Source organism: Aythya fuligula, chromosome 15 (genome assembly GCF_009819795.1).
Source record: "Aythya fuligula isolate bAytFul2 chromosome 15, bAytFul2.pri, whole genome shotgun sequence".
In the NCBI taxonomy this organism is placed as follows: domain Eukaryota; kingdom Metazoa; phylum Chordata; class Aves; order Anseriformes; family Anatidae; genus Aythya; species Aythya fuligula.
In genome coordinates, this window is record NC_045573.1 from 17701556 (window position 1) to 17720983 (window position 19428).

Consider the following 19428-nt stretch of genomic DNA (forward strand, 5'->3'; position numbering starts at 1 on the left):
TTCAGTATTCCCCACAGCTGTCAACCTGAAAACAGTTTGTCAAATTAAAAGGGAAACTTTAAAATTGTAACAGTCTAGAAGACCACCATATAACATCCTGGAAAGATGATTCTCTGTTATTACACACAAACACATACACTGAGTTATTACACATCAATACATACAATGTTTTATAAACAGTTTATTGTTCTAATCCCCCCAAATTAAAGTAAATGTTTGCTTTAGTGATGACTCTGTTAAAGTATTTCAGCCCTGCAATAAAACTTTTATCTAGCAAATCAGCTTGAAAACTCCTATTACTTGCCTTACAATTAAAATATGTAACATTAATCAGTTAGCATTTCTCTTTCAGAGTCTTTTTGTAATGGAATGAATTAAATTTGAGAGGACAAGAATATTTTGCTGCTCTTCTCTCTCTCTCACACTCCCCAAAGAATCTACCCTTCTGTCTTTATTCAGGGAGTAAACTCCTGCATTTAGTAAATGGCTGAAGAAGCTTAAGATGCTCTTTCCCCCCAGCTGCTTGTCATTGGTCCTCTACTAGAAGATACAACCCCTTCAACAGAGCTGGTGGAGCACGTAAATGTTTCTTTGTCAATTCAAAGGACGACAGTTCCAGTGGAGGTTAATCTGCACCATGAGATTTTGAAACAAAAAATATTGAGCTATGCTCACCTGAACCATAATGCTAGTTTTGCTGTATGATTGATTGCTGGAGACAGACTGGGCAGGGGAAGGGAAGTAAACTGTAGAAAAAAGAATGAAGTAGTAACATCTCAAACTCACCAGGCACTTGCCTGCAATTTCATTGCATGTTTCTGTTACCCTGCTGTAATTGCCGCCATGTAAAACCAAACCAAACCATAGACCTCACACACTTGTAGTGTCAATGACAAAGCCTGAAATGCAGTTTTTATACTGACTTGGGGAAGTCAGCTTAACACTATGCAGAACAATACTAGAATAATTCAGCCTTCCACTGGACTACTGCCAAAAGTCTCCCTTAAGTAAACAAAGGTTAAAGGATAACTACCAAAGCTCACAGTAATTATAATGCTTCCTGCATACAATTATTCAACAACAAAAAAACCAACTTATATATTCCATATTTTTCTATTTAATGCCATTGTATTTTTGTGTACTGAAGTCTCATATACTTACAGACTTCATAAAATACTGACATGTTAAAATACTCCAGAAGAAATCCAGTTTTGGATTTTCTTGTCAAAATAGATAGTAAGTATTGAAGCTACTTTTAGTATGAATACATCAAATTCACATTTTATTTCTATGATTTTTCTATTGACTTTCACCATTTCTACTGAATTTTAGTCTGGATTCTCCTGTGAACCAAAGAGACTAAATTTGAAATTACAGGCGGGCAACAGTTTGGGTGCTCTGGAGGATCACAGTGCCCACAACTCCAACTGTTCTTTTAAGAAAATAATCTGAACACAAAATAGACATTTCTTCCAGGAATACAACCAGTATAAAGTCAGATATAGTCCGCTCTTCCCCATAAGGACAGGAAAAGTACTGGGATGCTCCTCTAAGTACACTTCAGAATTTACTGAAAGAGTAAATCCTGAAAAAGAAAAAGAGTATCCTGCACTCTATGGCAGGATGCTTAAACAGTATTAGAAAGATCCATAAAACCGAAAAGGATAGGAAATTGCACTCGTGCCCATCAAACACTTGTTTATTGTGTCTACCAGACTGTAACCCTCCAAAAAAAAAAATGCTCCTACATTATGAATTCTGTCTCTTCTGCAGTTCTATTTCTTGAACTTTTTATTTTTTAAAAATCAATACGCTTATGTTTACTATTGTCTTGAAAACATTTATGAACCAGATGACTTAGTCTTCTAAAAAGACCTAGATGATGTGAGGCCATGGCCCATTACATGAACTTTCTATGATTAAACTTTGTCAGAGAGGACATTAAAATCTTTGTGGGAGGCCTGATACTTACTCCAGACAAATGCCCCAAAGGATCTTAAGTAATAAGAAGAACTAATAAGAAGATCCTAAGCAATAAGAAGAAAAGAAACAACTGTCTGATATGGAAGAACTAAAAATGAAATACTCAACAACAAAATTTAAAAAAATAAACAAATTTCCCAGGGGTATAATTACACACAGGGAATGCATAAACCCACTCCATTCTCTTCTTAATTAGGTTTATGAGTTAAGTGTTGGCATGTTTAGTCTCATTATAGAATAGCTTTCTTTAAACATGTATTTGTGGTGCTTCCTTGACAAAATGGTAAAAGGTTGTGAGCTATCTTATAACAAGCTTTTGGTACAGAAAAACAGTTTATCAGTTGGACATCAAATAATAAGACAACAAAAAGCAATGTCTCCCAAGTTACAGATTTGTTTTCTTACAGAAAATAATTCTTAAAGATACAGAATCAGAATATTAATAAATTAGCTGCAGATCCCTTAGTTTAAAATACTTTATTAATACATTTGTTAACACAGTATTCTGTATTTCATGATCTTCATACACAGACAAAAATAAAGAAGCAATTGTAAAAGACAAGCTCAAGCATTCGAAGTAGCAGTTATTCCACATTTATTTAAGCTAAGTGTAAGTCTCTCCACTGTCGCATTTTCCCTTAATTACATTTGTCTTTCTTGGAGTACTGAGGGTACACACACAAAGCACCACGGACTTGCATAAACAGAGGCATCTTGATCACAGACACCATTCTGTGCCTTTCTGAAATGGAGAATACTATGACTTGGACCTGTCCCTAGCTATTTGATATACATGCAGCCCACTAACATGTATCCCATTTTTTTCTGCTTTGTGGGGATATTCAGATAGCCGTCCTTCTTATGAACTAATGCTTGTACCATTACAACTAAGTTTATGAATAACTTACTGTAGTTAAACTGATTTAATTTAAAAAAATTACTGCATTTACATATGTTCAACATTCCCAATACTTACTATAAATATTACAAAACATATCTTCATTATTATGAGACACTAGTCTGAGAAAACAAACACAACAAAAAAGGTTCCTGCCTTCTTCCAAATACAAATGAGCCTACATTTGGATTCAGACCTAATTCTTCCTGGTGCCTACTGTAACAGTGGAAACGCCTTTTTTCTAAGTTGCAATGCCAACATCAACAATGAGAACAGATATTGGAAAGATTCCTGAAATGTAAATCTTATTTTTCTTTCATTGTTCAATCTTAAACTATGTGGTGAATTAAGCTTTCTAGGATACAACATGAAACTTCAATTCTGTATTATTTTTTGCAGAAAAATCTGTTCTTGGTAATTTTCCCTTTTTGCCTAGTATTAACACAACTCCTTTCAAAAATATCCTATTAATACATCTCATATACTATCTGTGGCTTAAAAATATAAATTTCTCTATTCTATATGCCTCAGCGAAGTACTCCAGTTGGAGTTTTAAGATCATGACAGGTGAAGCCAATCAGGACAGATTTTATAGCAAGCAATCACTGTAGCACTTTACATAACACGGGTTGGGAAAAGCAAGTGAAGGCAGTCAATAACATTATTTGAAGAAAGCAAACAAACTGCATTAATCCCATTGCATACATTTAAGCACCCCAGAGTAAAGGAAAACAGTCACTTTTGCACTCACCATTCTTCCGTTCGTTGAGGGGAGGTAAGTACTGACTGGGCTGCAAGGAGAGTTCCTTGAACTCATGTGCAACTGCTTCGCTGTGAGGACTAGGAGCAAGCCGAGTTAGGGAGCCAGAGTCATCCTCAGCATCCGCTGTCCCCAGGTGATCCATTGTGTTAAAATGGTCTGGAGACAGGGAGAGCAAGTGGTCTCAATCACACTACAGTTGATAAAAACTAATGAAGAAAAAAAAAAATCATGTAGACATGTTACTGCTGGCTTCTGGTCAGTTCCTCTGCACACAAAATTCTACTTTAAAATGATAAATTCATTATCTAAAATTTTTCAACATAGAGCACAGGTTTGCAAAAATGCAGTTAAGCAACATATTTACATGCAATTTAACAGTCATTTGGTTCTGAGAAGCAGGACAGTTTCTCTGCCAGCTTTACAGAAGACCTACAATGCCAACTTTCAGCATGGATGTCCAGGAGGTCCCATGCACTACCTTCTAGCACGTGACACAGAGTTTGTCAGTGACATTTCTTTTTTTTTTTTTCTGTAGCTTTTGTTAGGGAATGCTGAATTAACATATAACATACAGACAACTTTTAATTTTCTTAAACACTCCACAACTTCCCTTAGGTTTAATAATCAACTTTGATATTAATTCAGGACTTGATACCACCAAAGAGCCATATAAGGATTTGTTAATCTTTAATCTCTCTAATAAGGAAGGGTTGTTGCCATGAAATTTTTCAAATTAATACTAGCCACTCATTGTAAAATAACCTACAGACTGGAATGTAAACCCTAATTTATTATTTATTTTCTTTCTATCATTCATTCAGTGAGAAAATACAGAAGCGCGGATTACTGGTACAGGCTTTTCCTAGCTCACAGAACTCTATCAAATCATTAAAACTTCATTAAAATCACTATGGACTTCAAAGAAGTTCATCACTGGATTCTTGGAAACATAAGCAATACACAATAAGGAAAATTAACGAGGATACATAAAGCCAAAAAATGTCTTACTATTATTAAATTGTTTAGTTATAGTTATTTTTCTTCAGAAACACCACTGCTGCCCATACTCAGCCTTAAACTTCAAACTTTAGGTCTGCACAGTATAAATACCTTATGTGTTGGGGTGTACATTTAAAAGCCGTTAACATGCAATCCATATTTCAATGACAACAACCAGAATACATCAAGTGACATTTAAAAAAAAATAAAGATGACAAAAAAAATGGTCTATACTACAGAAAGGGATAAAAATCTTTTTTGCTGAAAACACCAATTTGAAAGTAAGCAATATAATCAGTACTGCTTGACATGTACTTCAGTAGAACAATTATGATGGTTAAGTGCATATTTCTCATTATTTTCCATAGTTACCAATTGGTGCTTTCACATTAAATGAAGACACATTAACTTACTGTTATGCAAAATTTTTTCTTTGTTCTTAGCTTTTTAGAAGAGTAATTTACCCAGCTCTCATTTGATTTACTGACATTACACTCTCCTCAAACTCCCACTCATACATACAAATTAAGTACATTATTAACCAAGCAAGTTTCTTCAGAACAGAGTTTAAGTGAAAATTTAGCTGCTTATCTGCTTGTAATCGCGGCATTTTATCCACAGTGTATTGGCTATGAGTTACACATTGGAGTCACTTTTCAAAGAGATCAAACCACATTAGCTGTATTCACTAATTTAAATCCATATGAAAAATAATAAAACACCTTGTATTAAAGGTTTAACATCTGTTATATGCTGCATGTTAACTTTTGACTCTATTCCCCATGACAGATAACTAAATATCTTGCTTTAAGTTAAGCCGATATAACTTTTATCACTTCTACAACATGCAGATAAATTAGTTTTCGTTAATTTTAGTTCCAGGATTGTGTATAAATGTGGCTCAGTTATCCTGATCCAACTGAGCACAAGGCAGGCCTGAACTACAACCCATGTCAAATGATATCCCTCATTGCACTGCATAGTAACTCCAAGCGACTTCTTACACAAAAAACATTTTGAACCTGACTGAATCAGGTGAGAACAGCCCTTTTGGAGGTCACCCTGCCCCAGAGTAGGGGCTACCAGCTGCTCAGTATACCTTGTCTTGGTAAGTTCTGAAAATGAAATTCCACCACCTTCAAGGAACCTCACTGAGAATTCTCCCTCTGCATCCCCCTCTTTGAAAGCAACTTCTGCTGCTACCTATGACTGCTGTTTCCTGCTGCTTTCACAGAATCACAGAATCACAGAATTTCCTAGGTTGGAAGAGACCTCAAGGTCATCGAGTCCAACCTCCAACCTAACGCTAACAGCCCTCCACTAAACCATATCCCTAAGCTCTACATCTAAGCGTCTTTTGAAGACTTCCAGAGATGGTGACTCCACCACTTCCCTGGGCAGCCTGTTCCAGTGCCTCACAACCCTTTCAGTGAAGAAGTTCTTCCTAACATCTAACCTAAAACTCCCCTGGCTCAACTTAAACCCATTCCCCCTCGTCCTGTCACCAGGCATGTGGGAGAACAGGCCAACCCCCACCTCGCTACAGCCTCCCTTGAGGTACCTAAAAAGAGCAATAAGGTCACCCCTGAGCCTCCTCTTCTCCAGGCTGAACAAGCCCAGCTCCCTCAGCCGCTCCTCGTAGGACTTGTTCTCCAGGCCCCTCACCAGCTTCGTCGCCCTTCTCTGCACCCGCTCAAGCACCTCGGTGTCCTTCTTGTAGCGAGGGGCCCAAAACTGAACACAGTACTCGAGGTGCGGCCTCACCAGAGCTGAGTACAGGGGGACGATCACCTCCCTAGCCCTGCTGGTCACACTGTTCCTGATACAAGCCAGGATGCCGTTGGCCTTCTTGGCCACCTGAGCACACTGCTGGCTCATATTCAGCCGACTATCAACCATCACTCCCAGGTCCTTCTCTGCCTGGCAGCTTTCCAACCATTCCTCTCCCAGTCTGTAGCTCTGCTTGGGGTTATTGCGCCCCAGGTGCAGGACCCGGCACTTGGCCTTGTTAAACTTCATGCAGTTGACCTCAGCCCATCGGTGCAGCCTATCCAGATCCTCCTGCAGAGCTTTCCTACCCTCAAGCAGATCGACACACGCACCTAACTTGGTGTCATCTGCGAACTTACTGAGGGTGCACTCGATGCCCTCGTCCAGATCATTGATGAAGATATTAAAGAGGACCGGCCCCAGCACCGAGCCCTGGGGGACGCCACTAGTGACTGGCCTCCAACTGGACTTGGCTCCATTCACCACGACTCTTTGGGCCCGGCTATCCAGCCAGTTTCTAACCCAACGAAGCGTGCGCCAGTCCAAGCCAAGAGCAGCCAGTTTCTTGAGGAGAATGCTGTGGGAAACAGTGTCAAAAGCCTTGCTGAAGTCAAGGTAGACCACATCCACAGCCTTTCCCTCATCCACCCAGCGCGTCACTCTGTCATAGAAGGAGATCAGGTTCGTCAGGCATGACCTGCCTTTCATAAAGCCATGCTGACTGGGCCTGATCGCCTGCTTCCCCTTCAAGTGCTGCGTGATGACTCTCAGGAGGATCTGCTCCATGAGCTTTCCTGGCACTGAGGTCAAACTGACAGGCCTGTAGTTTCCCGGGTCTGCCCTATTGTCCCTTTGCTGTAACACGGGACAATACTGCTGTTTGTGCATCTCAAATCTGAGTTATTGCTATGGTTTCATACAGTATCCAAACTCGGTTAGGTTATTAGGAAGCTTCTAAAAACAAAGTTCTCCAATTCAGAACTCTAACCTTAATCTGAAAGTTAAGCAAAGCCTCAGATATTGCAGATTTCTTGCCTTAAAACTTTGGGAAAACCTTAGCAAAGAATAAGCACCATTTTAACCACTAAAAGTAAATTTAAAAAAATAATTAAATAAACACTAAGCCTAAACATCAACTATTTATTGGTGTACCATCCTTTAACAGTACAAAATTTCACAGCAACAGGATGCTATGAAACAAAACCAAAAGAGGCTGTAGCGTGCAACAGCAAACACTCCCTGAAGTAACACAGCACATGCAGGAAGATATTGTTTCCTCATGCTGCTCTCGGCGCTGACCGACAGCGCTGGGTGAGGTCACAACACACCATTACACGCAGAAGGTCCTCTTTCAACTTTTGCTGTAAGGGTGCTGTAAGATCATTCACTTTTTGGCTGTTAGAAGTCCAGGTATATTCCCAAGTAGTGTTCTAACACTAGAGCAAAACCCAAACTACATTCTAAGGCTTCTAACATTTCTAATACCACTGCTTGGTGATCAGCAACTGAAATGCAAAAACAGGAGGAGAAAACAGTTTACCTTGATTAAAATTAAGCCCTGACCAATGAATACTTTATCCAGACATCACGTGCAGATGTGAGAAACTCTTACCTGATTTACAGTTTAATGTATCATACCATAATACAATTACAATTGTAATACCGTTACAGTCAAAGAAAATACACTTGCCTCCCCTTTCTCGTTTATTTGAACCCTCCTCAGTCTTGAAGCATTTCATATTTGTCGTCTGCATTTACAGATGGTAACATTATCTACGTAACCATTGACTTTAGGCAGGCCTAGACATAAAAGTCTATTAATGACTTAAAGCTCAAATGCAACAGTAAAAAAAAAGTACATGAAAAAAATTTTTTCTTTCTTTGAAATACCCAGACTGTTAATGGAAGTCTCAATATTCTACTCTGCACAACCTGAGAAAGCACCTACAATGCTAATCTGACAGACAGCAGTCAGTTGTTACTTCCAGGGTTTCCACTCCCTTCAAATTAAGGCATCTGAAAGTTGATTAAGTTGTATGAACCATCATTCTGTTTGGTATGAAAAACATTTCTATTTACAAAATTTTGAAAAACATAATACTCTTTTGTTTGTAGCAATTAAAATAAAACTACTCTGCTCTACCAACTGTCCCAAAGGCTTTCAGGGTTGGGGGATTTTTACACAGGCAAAATGGGTAAGAGTAGTAAAGTGAAAACTAGAACAAAATTAATTCCTACTTAACCTTCAGAATAGATCATCAAAATAGAATATGTACCAACCCTGCACGCAAGGCTTCAGTTCCCATTTATCTGTCAGCCACACATAAGCAATGTGCCAGTGCTGGCAAGGAGCTGCTGTACAGCGTACCCATCTTATGTAAGTGTTCCCGCAGATTGTAGGCGGTTGCTATCTTTCTTAACTGTAGAAGACAAATGCTTCTTTTATTTTTAAACATTTTATCTTCAAAAGACAAAGTATATTTCCTTAGAAAAACCTTCAGAAGGGGGAAAATGCATACTTCTCTGCCACTTGGGACACCAGAGTTGGTATTTTATTCAGCATAACCTGTGAAATCTGGATGGTATTAGGTAGTTAAGTCAGCTTGTGTTATACAAAATTGGCTGTAAAAAACAGCTTAAGAATCACAGTGCATTTTAACTGGCCAAGTCAAATGGCTGGTTTTTAACAGTTTCACTCATTTACACCTATAAGGAACTTAGGTCACTTCCAGTTTCTCCATTTATAAAACTCAAGAAAATTTAAATTTTAAATGATGTAGTTATCTATTTGAAATGCACCAGAATCTTCAATGGGAAAAATACTAGAATTGCAAATGGGTGTGGTTTTTTGTTTGTTTTTTGGTGTTTCAGGAAACACTAAAAATGATTCTTAAAAACTCAAGCACCATATCCAGCAGGTTAGTGTAACAACTGCCAACACAAGTCATTTCCATTAAGCACTTTGATCTCATCTGTGCCTTGGAAGAACCAAAAATCTACATAGTGGGTACAATGGTCTCTAACTCTAGGGTGGTAATAAGCATTTAGAGGACAGCTACAGTTTCAAATATCATTTCAATTTGCCCAACAAGCATTATCATTTTGCATCTGTGATAATGTGCTCAGTCACAGTATGAGACTAATTTGGCAATTCCTTTCCACTCTCATAAGGGCAAGAACTATGCTTTCACAACGCAGCTGGCCCTATCAAGTGCACAGATATGCCTACAATAAATTTCCTCTCTAATCTTCAAATTAGCAGAGTCCCAGCGGTCAGACTCTTGGAAGGCTCTCAGTACCTCCCTTCTTCCACAGAATCAATACAGACAGCACTTGGACATAAATATTCAAAATACAGAGGAGTATTTGTAGCTAACATCTGCCATAGGGTTCAGTAAGCTAAGAGTGATTTCCCAGAAAGAAGAGCTGGGGATTAACTACCCACTTCAAGGAGAGGAAAAGATGCAATATTTTTAAAAAAAAATAACTCCTCTTAGCATGCTACCTTATCAGCAAGGCACCACGTAAGAAAACAAAATTAAGAAAGAAGTAGGACTGGGCTGCTGAAGTCTGTCTCAAGTCAGTTTACCTGTGCAATTTGCTCTCAGGAACCTGCTTTGGCAGGGGGGTTGGACCTGATAATCTCTTGCAGTCCCTTCCAACCACTACCATTCTGTGATTCCGAAGAAATACAAAATCCAGGTGTCTGCTACCAAAACAAATAATGCATTTAGGTGGTGCTGTTCTTCACGCTTCTACATAATGATTTCACTGTGACCTCTAAAATGTTCTATGATGTGTTCTATTTAGAAGACATTAGCACCTTTATGTACAATTTTATTTCAGCTGTGCTTACATGTTTCTGAGATACTAAATTCCTACATGAAAAGCTATTAGGCCTACATGAAAAGCTATTAGGCCTCCCTTTATAGTTATTCTGAATATTTTTTTCTAGCATGTGTATACAGATTTTTTCCCCAAATTCTAAAGACTTACAAAATCAAATGATAGATAATAAAAAAAAAAAAAAAAAAACACTTTGGAAATACTTATAAAGCATCTAAAAGATGTTTAGACCTATTCTGCAAAATCACTAGCCTGTGTCTTTTATAGAAATTCTAATATATTGGTGTTTTAAAAATAGCAAAGATGTAAACCAACCAAAAAAAAAAAAAACTGACAAAAAACAACCAACCCTTTTGCATGTAGCACTGTAATTCTAACAATAAACTGTTACAGAAAAGTTGTCCCCCCTTCTCCCTGTAGGTTTCAAATCCACTTACTGAAATAGCTTTTAGAAGCAGCAAAGCTGAATATACATGAGTATACTGAGTAAAAAATGAACATAGACATGGAAAGTACTTGTTATTAATAACCATTATCAGTAAATTATCTGATTAATTAATTTTTCACATTCATACTTTTACTGATTAGAGAAAACATTGTTTCAAATTGAGTTTGCCTCTGTTGCAAGAACAATGCTGACTCTGTTACCTGTTAAGATTTATGTCCCTCATTTCACATAATTCCATAGTGGATGGGAAACTATTGAGATTAATTTTTTATAACTGCCTACTCTACCTATATTAAAACAACTGAATAGACACTACAAGGTGTCCAGAAACTTCATCACTCTTGCATATTACAATGACAATGCTAAATTGAGTTTCTCTTCACAGAAATCTTGAAATCTTAAGTATTATGACCAATTGAAGTCTGAAAAGCAGTGTGCTACAGTAGCTAACTTTGTAAAGAAATTAAAATTACTTGTATCTGGACAGAGGCAGGGAACAAGTCAATAGAACACTGGGGGATGCATTCCTCCCTGAACCATCTCCAGACCAAACAAAGGCACCTGGTACGTAATGGGAGATGTGGCCTACTCTAAGTGTAAATTGATTATCAGGCAGAGAACTTGAGGCTGTGATGGCAGCCTCCCACAGCTCTGCTAAACCCCAAAGCTGGTAACTTACACAGTTGTCACAGAGCAATACAGATGATTTTTCACGTTATTCAAAACTCATTTATTTGAGTATCATTTGGTAGAACCTTCTAGGTCTCCCATAAACCTTCAGTGGAAAGGATGTAGTTCATGGCAATGCTATGAAGCTTAGTATTTAAATACTTCAAGGTCTCTTTGGAAATTTTTTAAGTAGGTAGGTATATTACAAAAAAATTTCGGTGTTTACTATTAGTAGACTTTAAAATGGTAATTAATAATAAAATTTTCCCAAGATAGTAAACTTCTAAGAAATATTTTTAGTAAAACAAGACAAGGTTCAATATGCATAACATACAAGTCGCTGAAACCAAATCAATCCCTCAAAATGGAATTAATGCTCGAATTGCTTACTGACAACAGAACTTTTCAGATCTACCAACTTCCTTTAAGAAACAGTTATAAAAATAATGCAGTGTGCACCAAAATCCATGAATAGATGGTCTGAGAGATGAAACAAAAAAGTTAAGTCTAGGATTAGCTGCCTCTCAAAGATAATGTATGGTTAACAACTTTCTTCAAAGAAGGGTATGAACTGCTAGTCTATCACGTGAAAGGGAGATACAGTCGCCTAGGCAGTTGTGCAAGCTATTTAAAATTAAGCATCAATGCTAGCATCTATTAACTCCTTCTGATAACCCAGAACATCTTTTAATGTAACTTCTGCTGACGCAGTCCTTTTTAACAAGAAGCTACATTATCCTTAACTTCTAGTACAGTACTATTTGTAGCAGAAATCCAGTAAGTTCATGAAGATTTAACTCATGTCGAACACTCCAGATCAGGATATGAAGATTTGTTATTTAATTTACAACTAGTAAGTCCATCCCTCCTAACAGCTGCTACCTAAGCATTCAGGACTAGCAAGAATTACAGCAACAACACTTTAAAGGCTTGTCATTAGGAAAGGACATCCAGACACAGTCTTCAGCATTTTATTAGTTTATTACTTTTGATCATCTTATGAACAGACATAATTTCAGCTTATCATTTTTGTGGATATTCTTAGTATTGTCTCAATATGGGCATTGTTGGCTAAGTCATTCAGCTGAATCAAATTTTTTAATACATGTGAGGCTGTTATAGCACACCTTCACTAGCTCTACAAAAATAAACAGCTTCATAAAAATACCTTAAAATAGACAGGTAAAACATGAAATAGTATCTTGTTTAGATATGATACACAGATGCACACACATACATAGTACAGGGGATGGAAATATGCTCTTTGTAAATGGTCAGAGAAATCCAGATGTGACATTCCTGTTTGTCAGTCTAAGATGTCAATGTTGATCACCATTTTCTTTGCATTTGCTTTAGTACTGTACCAAAATTTAAGATGTCTGTGTTAACGCAAATAGCAAGTAAATTTATACTCAACTTAGAAGTCTACACAAAATCAGTTTTATATTATCTAAACAGAGCAAGAAAATGTAACTGCAAGATCAACTCCAATTTACCTGCCAAAAAGCAAGTTCAGTTCCTCTGGACTATGGCAGAACACTGTGGAAGGACTTAATAAGATAATGTGCCCCATGATTTTCTATGGCTAGGAAACATAAATAGTGTAACTAGCAGAATGTAATTGAAGTTGACAACCTATAAAAATCAAAACACGAATGTCCATTTTGGTATTATAAAAGCACTTCATAATTCAAGTCCAGAGTAAGGGTCAAATATTTATATGAACACATCATATGATTGCTAGATATTTTACTGTCATGTCCTGTCCTAGAAGTGTACATTTATTTAAGAGAGAGAGCACTTTTTAAAAGAAGAGTTCTGACAGTTCAGAAAGTAACATTTATCAATAAATGGAATCAAACTCTTCAACATGTTTTTTGATAGCCAAAAGGTTGCTTAATTTTAAAAACAAGTGTTGGTAGAACTTCCAAGGCATTTCAGAAAAGGTTAAACAACTCCATGATTTCATTTGTTTGCTTAGCTATTTCAAGATGTTCCCATTTATGACTAAGCTGCAGGTGCTATTCTGTTTACTTTAGTGCCTCTGAACCAAGCCCTTGAATTGAACAAAGCAAGGAAAGCATTATGATTCAAGTCAGAGGAAGGAACTGCAGGACTGTTTCCCGTTAAACATGCTACTTTCTACCTTCCTTCATGGGCATGACTGAACGTCACAAAATGATTTCTGTAAAATGAAATTTCTTGAAAAAGATATACTTTGCTTCTTTTTATTTCTACACAGTGTTACAGAGATTAGCAAAATACTGTATTTTAATACCAAAAGACTAATATTTAACATTTAAAAATACAATAAACTTCTACAGGACGGAACTTCAATTATTATTACATTCAATAACTAACTAAATACTAATTTGACATGAATTCAAAATCATGTTGCATAATTAGGGCTTGTTAGCAACTTCAATATAAGAGATTTTGCAAATATCACAACAAGTATGTCTGAACTGCAACTCAATGCACACAGGCAGATGATGCTGTTAAGCAGTCCCTATTCATAACCTCAAGACAGCACAGAAAATCTCTTGCACAAACCTGTTAACTTGTACCAACACAACTACTTTCAGATATTAACAGTGCATACAATAACTTGAATTAGCTCCATGGAAACGAGTCAATTTGTTATTTTTAATTTCTAAAACTTGTCCAATTCAACCCACTAGTGGACAAAAGAAAGACATAGAAGGTGACAGATTAATGTGTGAAAAAAATCAACATGCCATTAAACCTAAGTAGCAGATATTTACCATGCTTTCTTCATATGATTTATGCTAAGTGCTTAGAGTTCTTCTAAAATAAGGATTGTCTTTTCTGGCCTCCCAAACATGATGCCCATCTACAAGAAGGGGTGGAGGGCAGACCCGGGGAACTATAGGCCTGTCAGTTTGATCTCAGTGCCAGGGAAGCTCATGGAGCAGATTATCTTGAGTGTCATCACACGGCACTTACAGGGCAAGCAGGTGATCAAGCCCAGTCAGCATGGGTTTAGGAAAGGCAGGTCCTGCTTGACGAACCTGATCTCCTTCTGTGACAAAGTGACCCATTTGGTGGATGAGGGAAAGGCTGCGGATGTGGTCTACCTTGACTTCAGTAAGGCTTTTGACACCGTTTCACACAACAGTCTTCTCAAGAAACTGGCTGCTCGTGGCTTGGACTGGCATACACTTTGCTGGGTTAAAAACTGGCTGGATAGCTGGGCCCAAAGAGTTGTGGTGAATGGAGTCAAATTCAGTTGGAGGCCGGTCACTAGTGGCGTCCCCCATGTGACTGGGTCCAGTCCTCTTTAATATCTTTATTGATGATCTGGATGAGGGGATCAAGTGCAGCCTCAGTAAATTCACAGATGAAACCAAGTTAGGTGCATGTGTCGATCTGCTCGAGGGTAGGAAGGCTCTGCAGGAGGATCTGGATAGGCTGGACTGAGGGGCTGAGGCCAACTGTATGAAGTTCAACAAGGCCAAGTGCCGGGTCCTGCACCTGGGGCACCCCAAGCAGAGCTACAGGCTGGGAGAGGAATGGTTGGAAAGCTGCCTGGCAGGGAAGGACCTAAGAGTACTGGCTGATAGTCGGCTGAATATGAGCCAGCAGTGTGCTCAGGTGGCCAAGAAGGCCAACAGCATCCTGACTTGTATAAGAAGCAGTGTGGCCAGCAGGGCTAGGGAGGTGATCGTCCCCCTGTACTCGGCTCTGGTGAGGCCGCACCTCGAGTACTGTGTTCAGTTTTGGGCCCCTCACTACAAGAAGGACATGGAGGTGCTCGAGCGAGTCCAGAGAAGGGTGACAAAGCTGGTGAGGGGTCTGGAGAACAAGTCTTATGAGGAGCAGCTGAGGGAGCTGGGATTGTTCAGCCTGCAGAAGAGGAGGCTCAGGAGCCACCTTATTGCTCTCTATAAGTACCTTAAAGGAGGCTGTAGTGAGGTGGGGGTTGGTCTGTTCTCCCACGTGCCTGGTGACAGGATGAGGGTAAACGGGCTAAAGTTGCGCCAGGGGAGGTTTAGATTGGATATTAAGAAGAACTTTACCGAGAGGGTTGTTAGGCATTGGAACGGGCTGCCCAGGGAAGTGGTTGAGTCAGCATCCCTGGAGGTCTTTAAAATACATTTAGATGTAGAGCTCAGTGATACGGTTTAGTGGAGGACTTGTTAGTGTTAGGTCAGAGGCTGGACTCGATGATCTTGAGGTCTCTTCCAATCTAGAAATTCTGTGATATGATCATATAACCTCCCTGTAAAAAGCATGGCAGAGCATTCTATGTCTTTAATTGTCCCAAACAATTGGGTTTACTTTGAAAGTTATTAGAAGTATTTAATCTCCTCCATTTTGCTTCTTTTAACTAGAAATAAAATAGAGGCCTAGTACCAGAAGATTAACATCTGACTTAGAAGTTCAAGGGATCAGTTCTTCTTTTTAACAACTTAGTTTAGATTGGACAGTGTGATATTTTAAGTAGCAACAAAAGTACAAGCAAATATAAATTAAACTGTAAGTTTTTAGAGAGAATGTTTATAGTGCGGCTGTCCTGATCAGACCAAATCATTCAATGATCCGAAACTGGAAGATTTAAGACCCCAGGGTTTGTTACCCTGGGATAACTGACAATTCCATGCATTATATTACATGTATTCATCACACAAATGCTGTGTGGATATAAATGCCCATTTTTCTCAGCTAACCTGAGGCAGTGACACAGTTTTGGCAGTCCCAGTCCCACTTCATTCTATTGTCTACTCTCCTACTAAATACATGAATTATTCTCTGTTGTATTTATCACTTTTCTAGAGTCAGAATGAGATCAATACACTTCTCGCATTTCCTAGTCCAGTTAGCCAAAACTTTTACTAGAAATGGACAAATATGACTGTTTGGCTAAAGAGTATTAATCAGAGGTTACCAAGTCTACTACAAACTTTAGAACACACTTAAAAAGATAAACAGCACAGTGGTTTCATCGCTTATTTATCAGCTGTTATGTAGACCATGGCTTTAGGACAACTTTTTTCCTCTTCAGTCTTCAACTCCTGTTTTCTCCAAGTTTTATCTACTAATACAGCAGAGCCAAAGAACAATTATTACACCTTACCTAGAAGCAAACAGTACAAAGTGTCATTAACTTTGGTAACAGTGAACCAAAACAGTGAACAGTTTAACAGTGGTTCTACTGCTCACATCCCACATTGTATGAAGTGACCTCATTTTTTATGCAGCAGAGACAAAAGTCAGAATGTGGATGCAATTATATCAGTTGTAGTAGATTGACACCTCACAGCATCCTCCCAAAACCTGAAGTTCTTTTTTTCATAGATACAGTCATGAAGTATACCAAGAGAATGCTAAATCTATCAGAGGCTTTCAGGTAAAAACAGACAAAAAAATAAAACCCCAACTTCCTAAACACTGGAAATTAAGCATGAAAATATATCAGAAACAGAATATTTTTGCTTTAAAAATAAAACAATACTTTTTACAAATCCAGACTTTTTACTTCTCAAATCTATAATGCATCTAAGAAGACCCACAATACTCCCTGTTACCAAGGCGAGACCACAGGAAGGGAAATCATATCACATTGTTTCTTTATGAGTTCTGAACAATGATTATGAGTAGATCAAACTTAATCCCCAGATCAACACCCATACTCTAAAATAACCAGAAAAAAGTATGTTATTAGTATGGTGCCTGAAAACTCTGATATTCTAAACAGTTTAATGCTATAATCCACAGTCTGTGCCCTCACTGCTTTAAGAAGCAATTTCTCATGATCTCAAAGACTAAAATGAACTGGAATTCCATTTTCCATACTGAAATTAGCTAAAGACCAATAGGGCAGAAACTTTGGGTCAGGAGAGTTTATGTTGCCTAAGGCCACTTTAAAAGAAGTCTCATCTGTTAAACTAGTATATGTTCCAATATTTCATTCTTTACAAAGCTGCTTGATTAAAATAAATAAATAAAAGATGGTAACAATAAAACTGTTTACTATAGTCTTCTGCACAAATTGTTACACTTAGCAGCTGTAACGCATCTGAATTCTCTATTTCTGGGGATTTTCTCTGATTAGAGCTTCAAATGAGAAAAGCCTTCCCTGTGTAAAACAATTCCCCTTGTAAAGCCTTCAACCTTCCCCTTGATAAACAATTATCATTCTCATTCCCCTTCATTTTAAATTAAACAGAAAAGGTCCTCCATTTATGCAGAAACGGCTGTATCCAAGAATAAGCTGATACAGAGAGGGACATACTGAACTTTAGAAATACTTCAAAGCCACTCAACAGCAAGTCAATAAACACAGAAAGAACACCTCTTGATTTGAAGATAAGAATTTTACAGGTGTAGTTTGAAAACTGAGAAAGCCTGACTGCAACAAACTATTTCACTCAGTCAATTAAGACTAATTACTTCCAAAGATCTTCTTAAAGGAAAATAATATTTATAAACTTACTAGTTAAAGTGATAACACAAAGAAGCAACTTAACACTCATATGAGTGTGAAAGACAGACTATCTGTAAACTGTTCCCCAGTAAAGAACAGAGTATTTCTAAAATAAAAAGGGAAAACACTGTTAATGAACTCTGTTATACAACAGAAGTGCAACACTGCCTTATTATTACCAAACAGCTTACTAAAGGTCATTCCCTAATGAACACCTACTTCAAATGTTTAAACAATTTAAACTATAGTTATTGACTAAGTAGGCCTGATGACTAAACACAGGTCATTTTTGTTAGAAGCACCAAGTTCATCCACAGTTATGCTGGATGACCAAATTACCCGCTTGTCAGATGACGTGCTATCCTACTTCTGGTTATTATGACCCTGTCTAAACTGCTGGGTCAGCAGAAAAACTCTTAGAACACAGACCAAAAAAATGTTTTTAATATATTTTCCTTGTATCCTTCTGCATGATGCAGAAAAACCTCTTACTGAACATTTCGACAACACATCAAAACTAGGGTAACAAACAATTTACAAACTCTTAAGTCTGAAAAATACTTCAAGCCATAATTTCTCTCCCACACAGTAATTTAAATTTTATTCATGCAATAGACATTGTTGGTCTTCCAACAGCACAACAAAAAATGTACTTGCTTTAATATTTCTTCTAGACATTTCCATCATCTAACAGTCATCAAATGTAATTTATCAGAGTATGTTCTAGAACACTTTGGCTAGTGCAATTTACTAACTCTGAAACAAAGTATTTAATCATGAATATATCAGTCAAAATGGCTGAAAAATGTATCCAGTGCCACTCCTTCCTGAAAGACACATGGTTTTGAACCCCATTAAAACTGCTTTTACAAAAATACTACAAAGTTTTGTTCAAGGCCCTATTCAGAAACTACCGATAATCTGATCAAAACAAGATACTCATCAAGCATTGTCTGTTAAAATATAATCTCAAGACAGTATAATCTCAAAAGCCCCAGTTTTTTTTCTTGCTGCTTTTTTTTCTTGCTGCTTTATTTCATTACTTTTTTCTGGCAACAGATCACAGTTCTTGGCTTCCCTTGATCAATTCAGTAACTGCTTTCCTTCTCAATTCCTCTTCCCGTATTTGCTATTTCTTCTATCCTCCATGTATCACTAAATCAATTCTCATATCACACCTATTTCAGATTCCATTTTACCCATCAAAAGTGCTCTGTGTGTTTCCTGGCCATATTTTTTCTTCTCATGAGCATGTGCCTCAGAGAGAGATTACCTGGAAACCAACTCTCTTGACTACATCCATGTACTGCTACAGAACTCCATCTTTTGTATTATCTTCTGGCCCCACTACTGCCCCCAAATATTTAAGAAACTGTAAATTTAGAACTGTGCCTATGCTCAGAAGTCTCCTTTCAGTTAGTTGATCTGTTTTAGTCTGAAAAAAGGGAAATAATGGTATGTATTGTACAGTGTCTTTTCCATCCTCCGTTTCAGATTTATAGTTTCTCTCCTTATTGTCCTTGTTTACATCTGCTCAAAGCTTCCTCAGGGCACAAAAAGATGCACTGAAGTAGGTTGCTACCACCTGCGTTTCAACCCTTTCC

At 37.7% G+C, this 19428-nt stretch overlaps 1 protein-coding gene across 9 annotated transcripts in view; it reads right to left on the bottom strand.

Moving 5' to 3' along the window:
- The window catches only part of MRTFB (myocardin related transcription factor B), an 86550-nt gene that overhangs the window by 57866 nt on the left and 9256 nt on the right, over positions 1 to 19428 (bottom strand). For 7 of the 9 annotated variants that reach the window (XM_032197317.1, XM_032197320.1, XM_032197322.1 and 4 more), the window contains one exon: positions 3633 to 3850. In XM_032197317.1, coding sequence (XP_032053208.1) covers positions 3633 to 3786 — 154 coding nt within the window. In that variant the 5' untranslated portion in view covers positions 3787 to 3850. The remainder of the gene's footprint in view (positions 1 to 3632; positions 3851 to 19428) is intronic. The other 2 variants (XM_032197318.1, XM_032197316.1) reach the window with 1 other exon arrangement.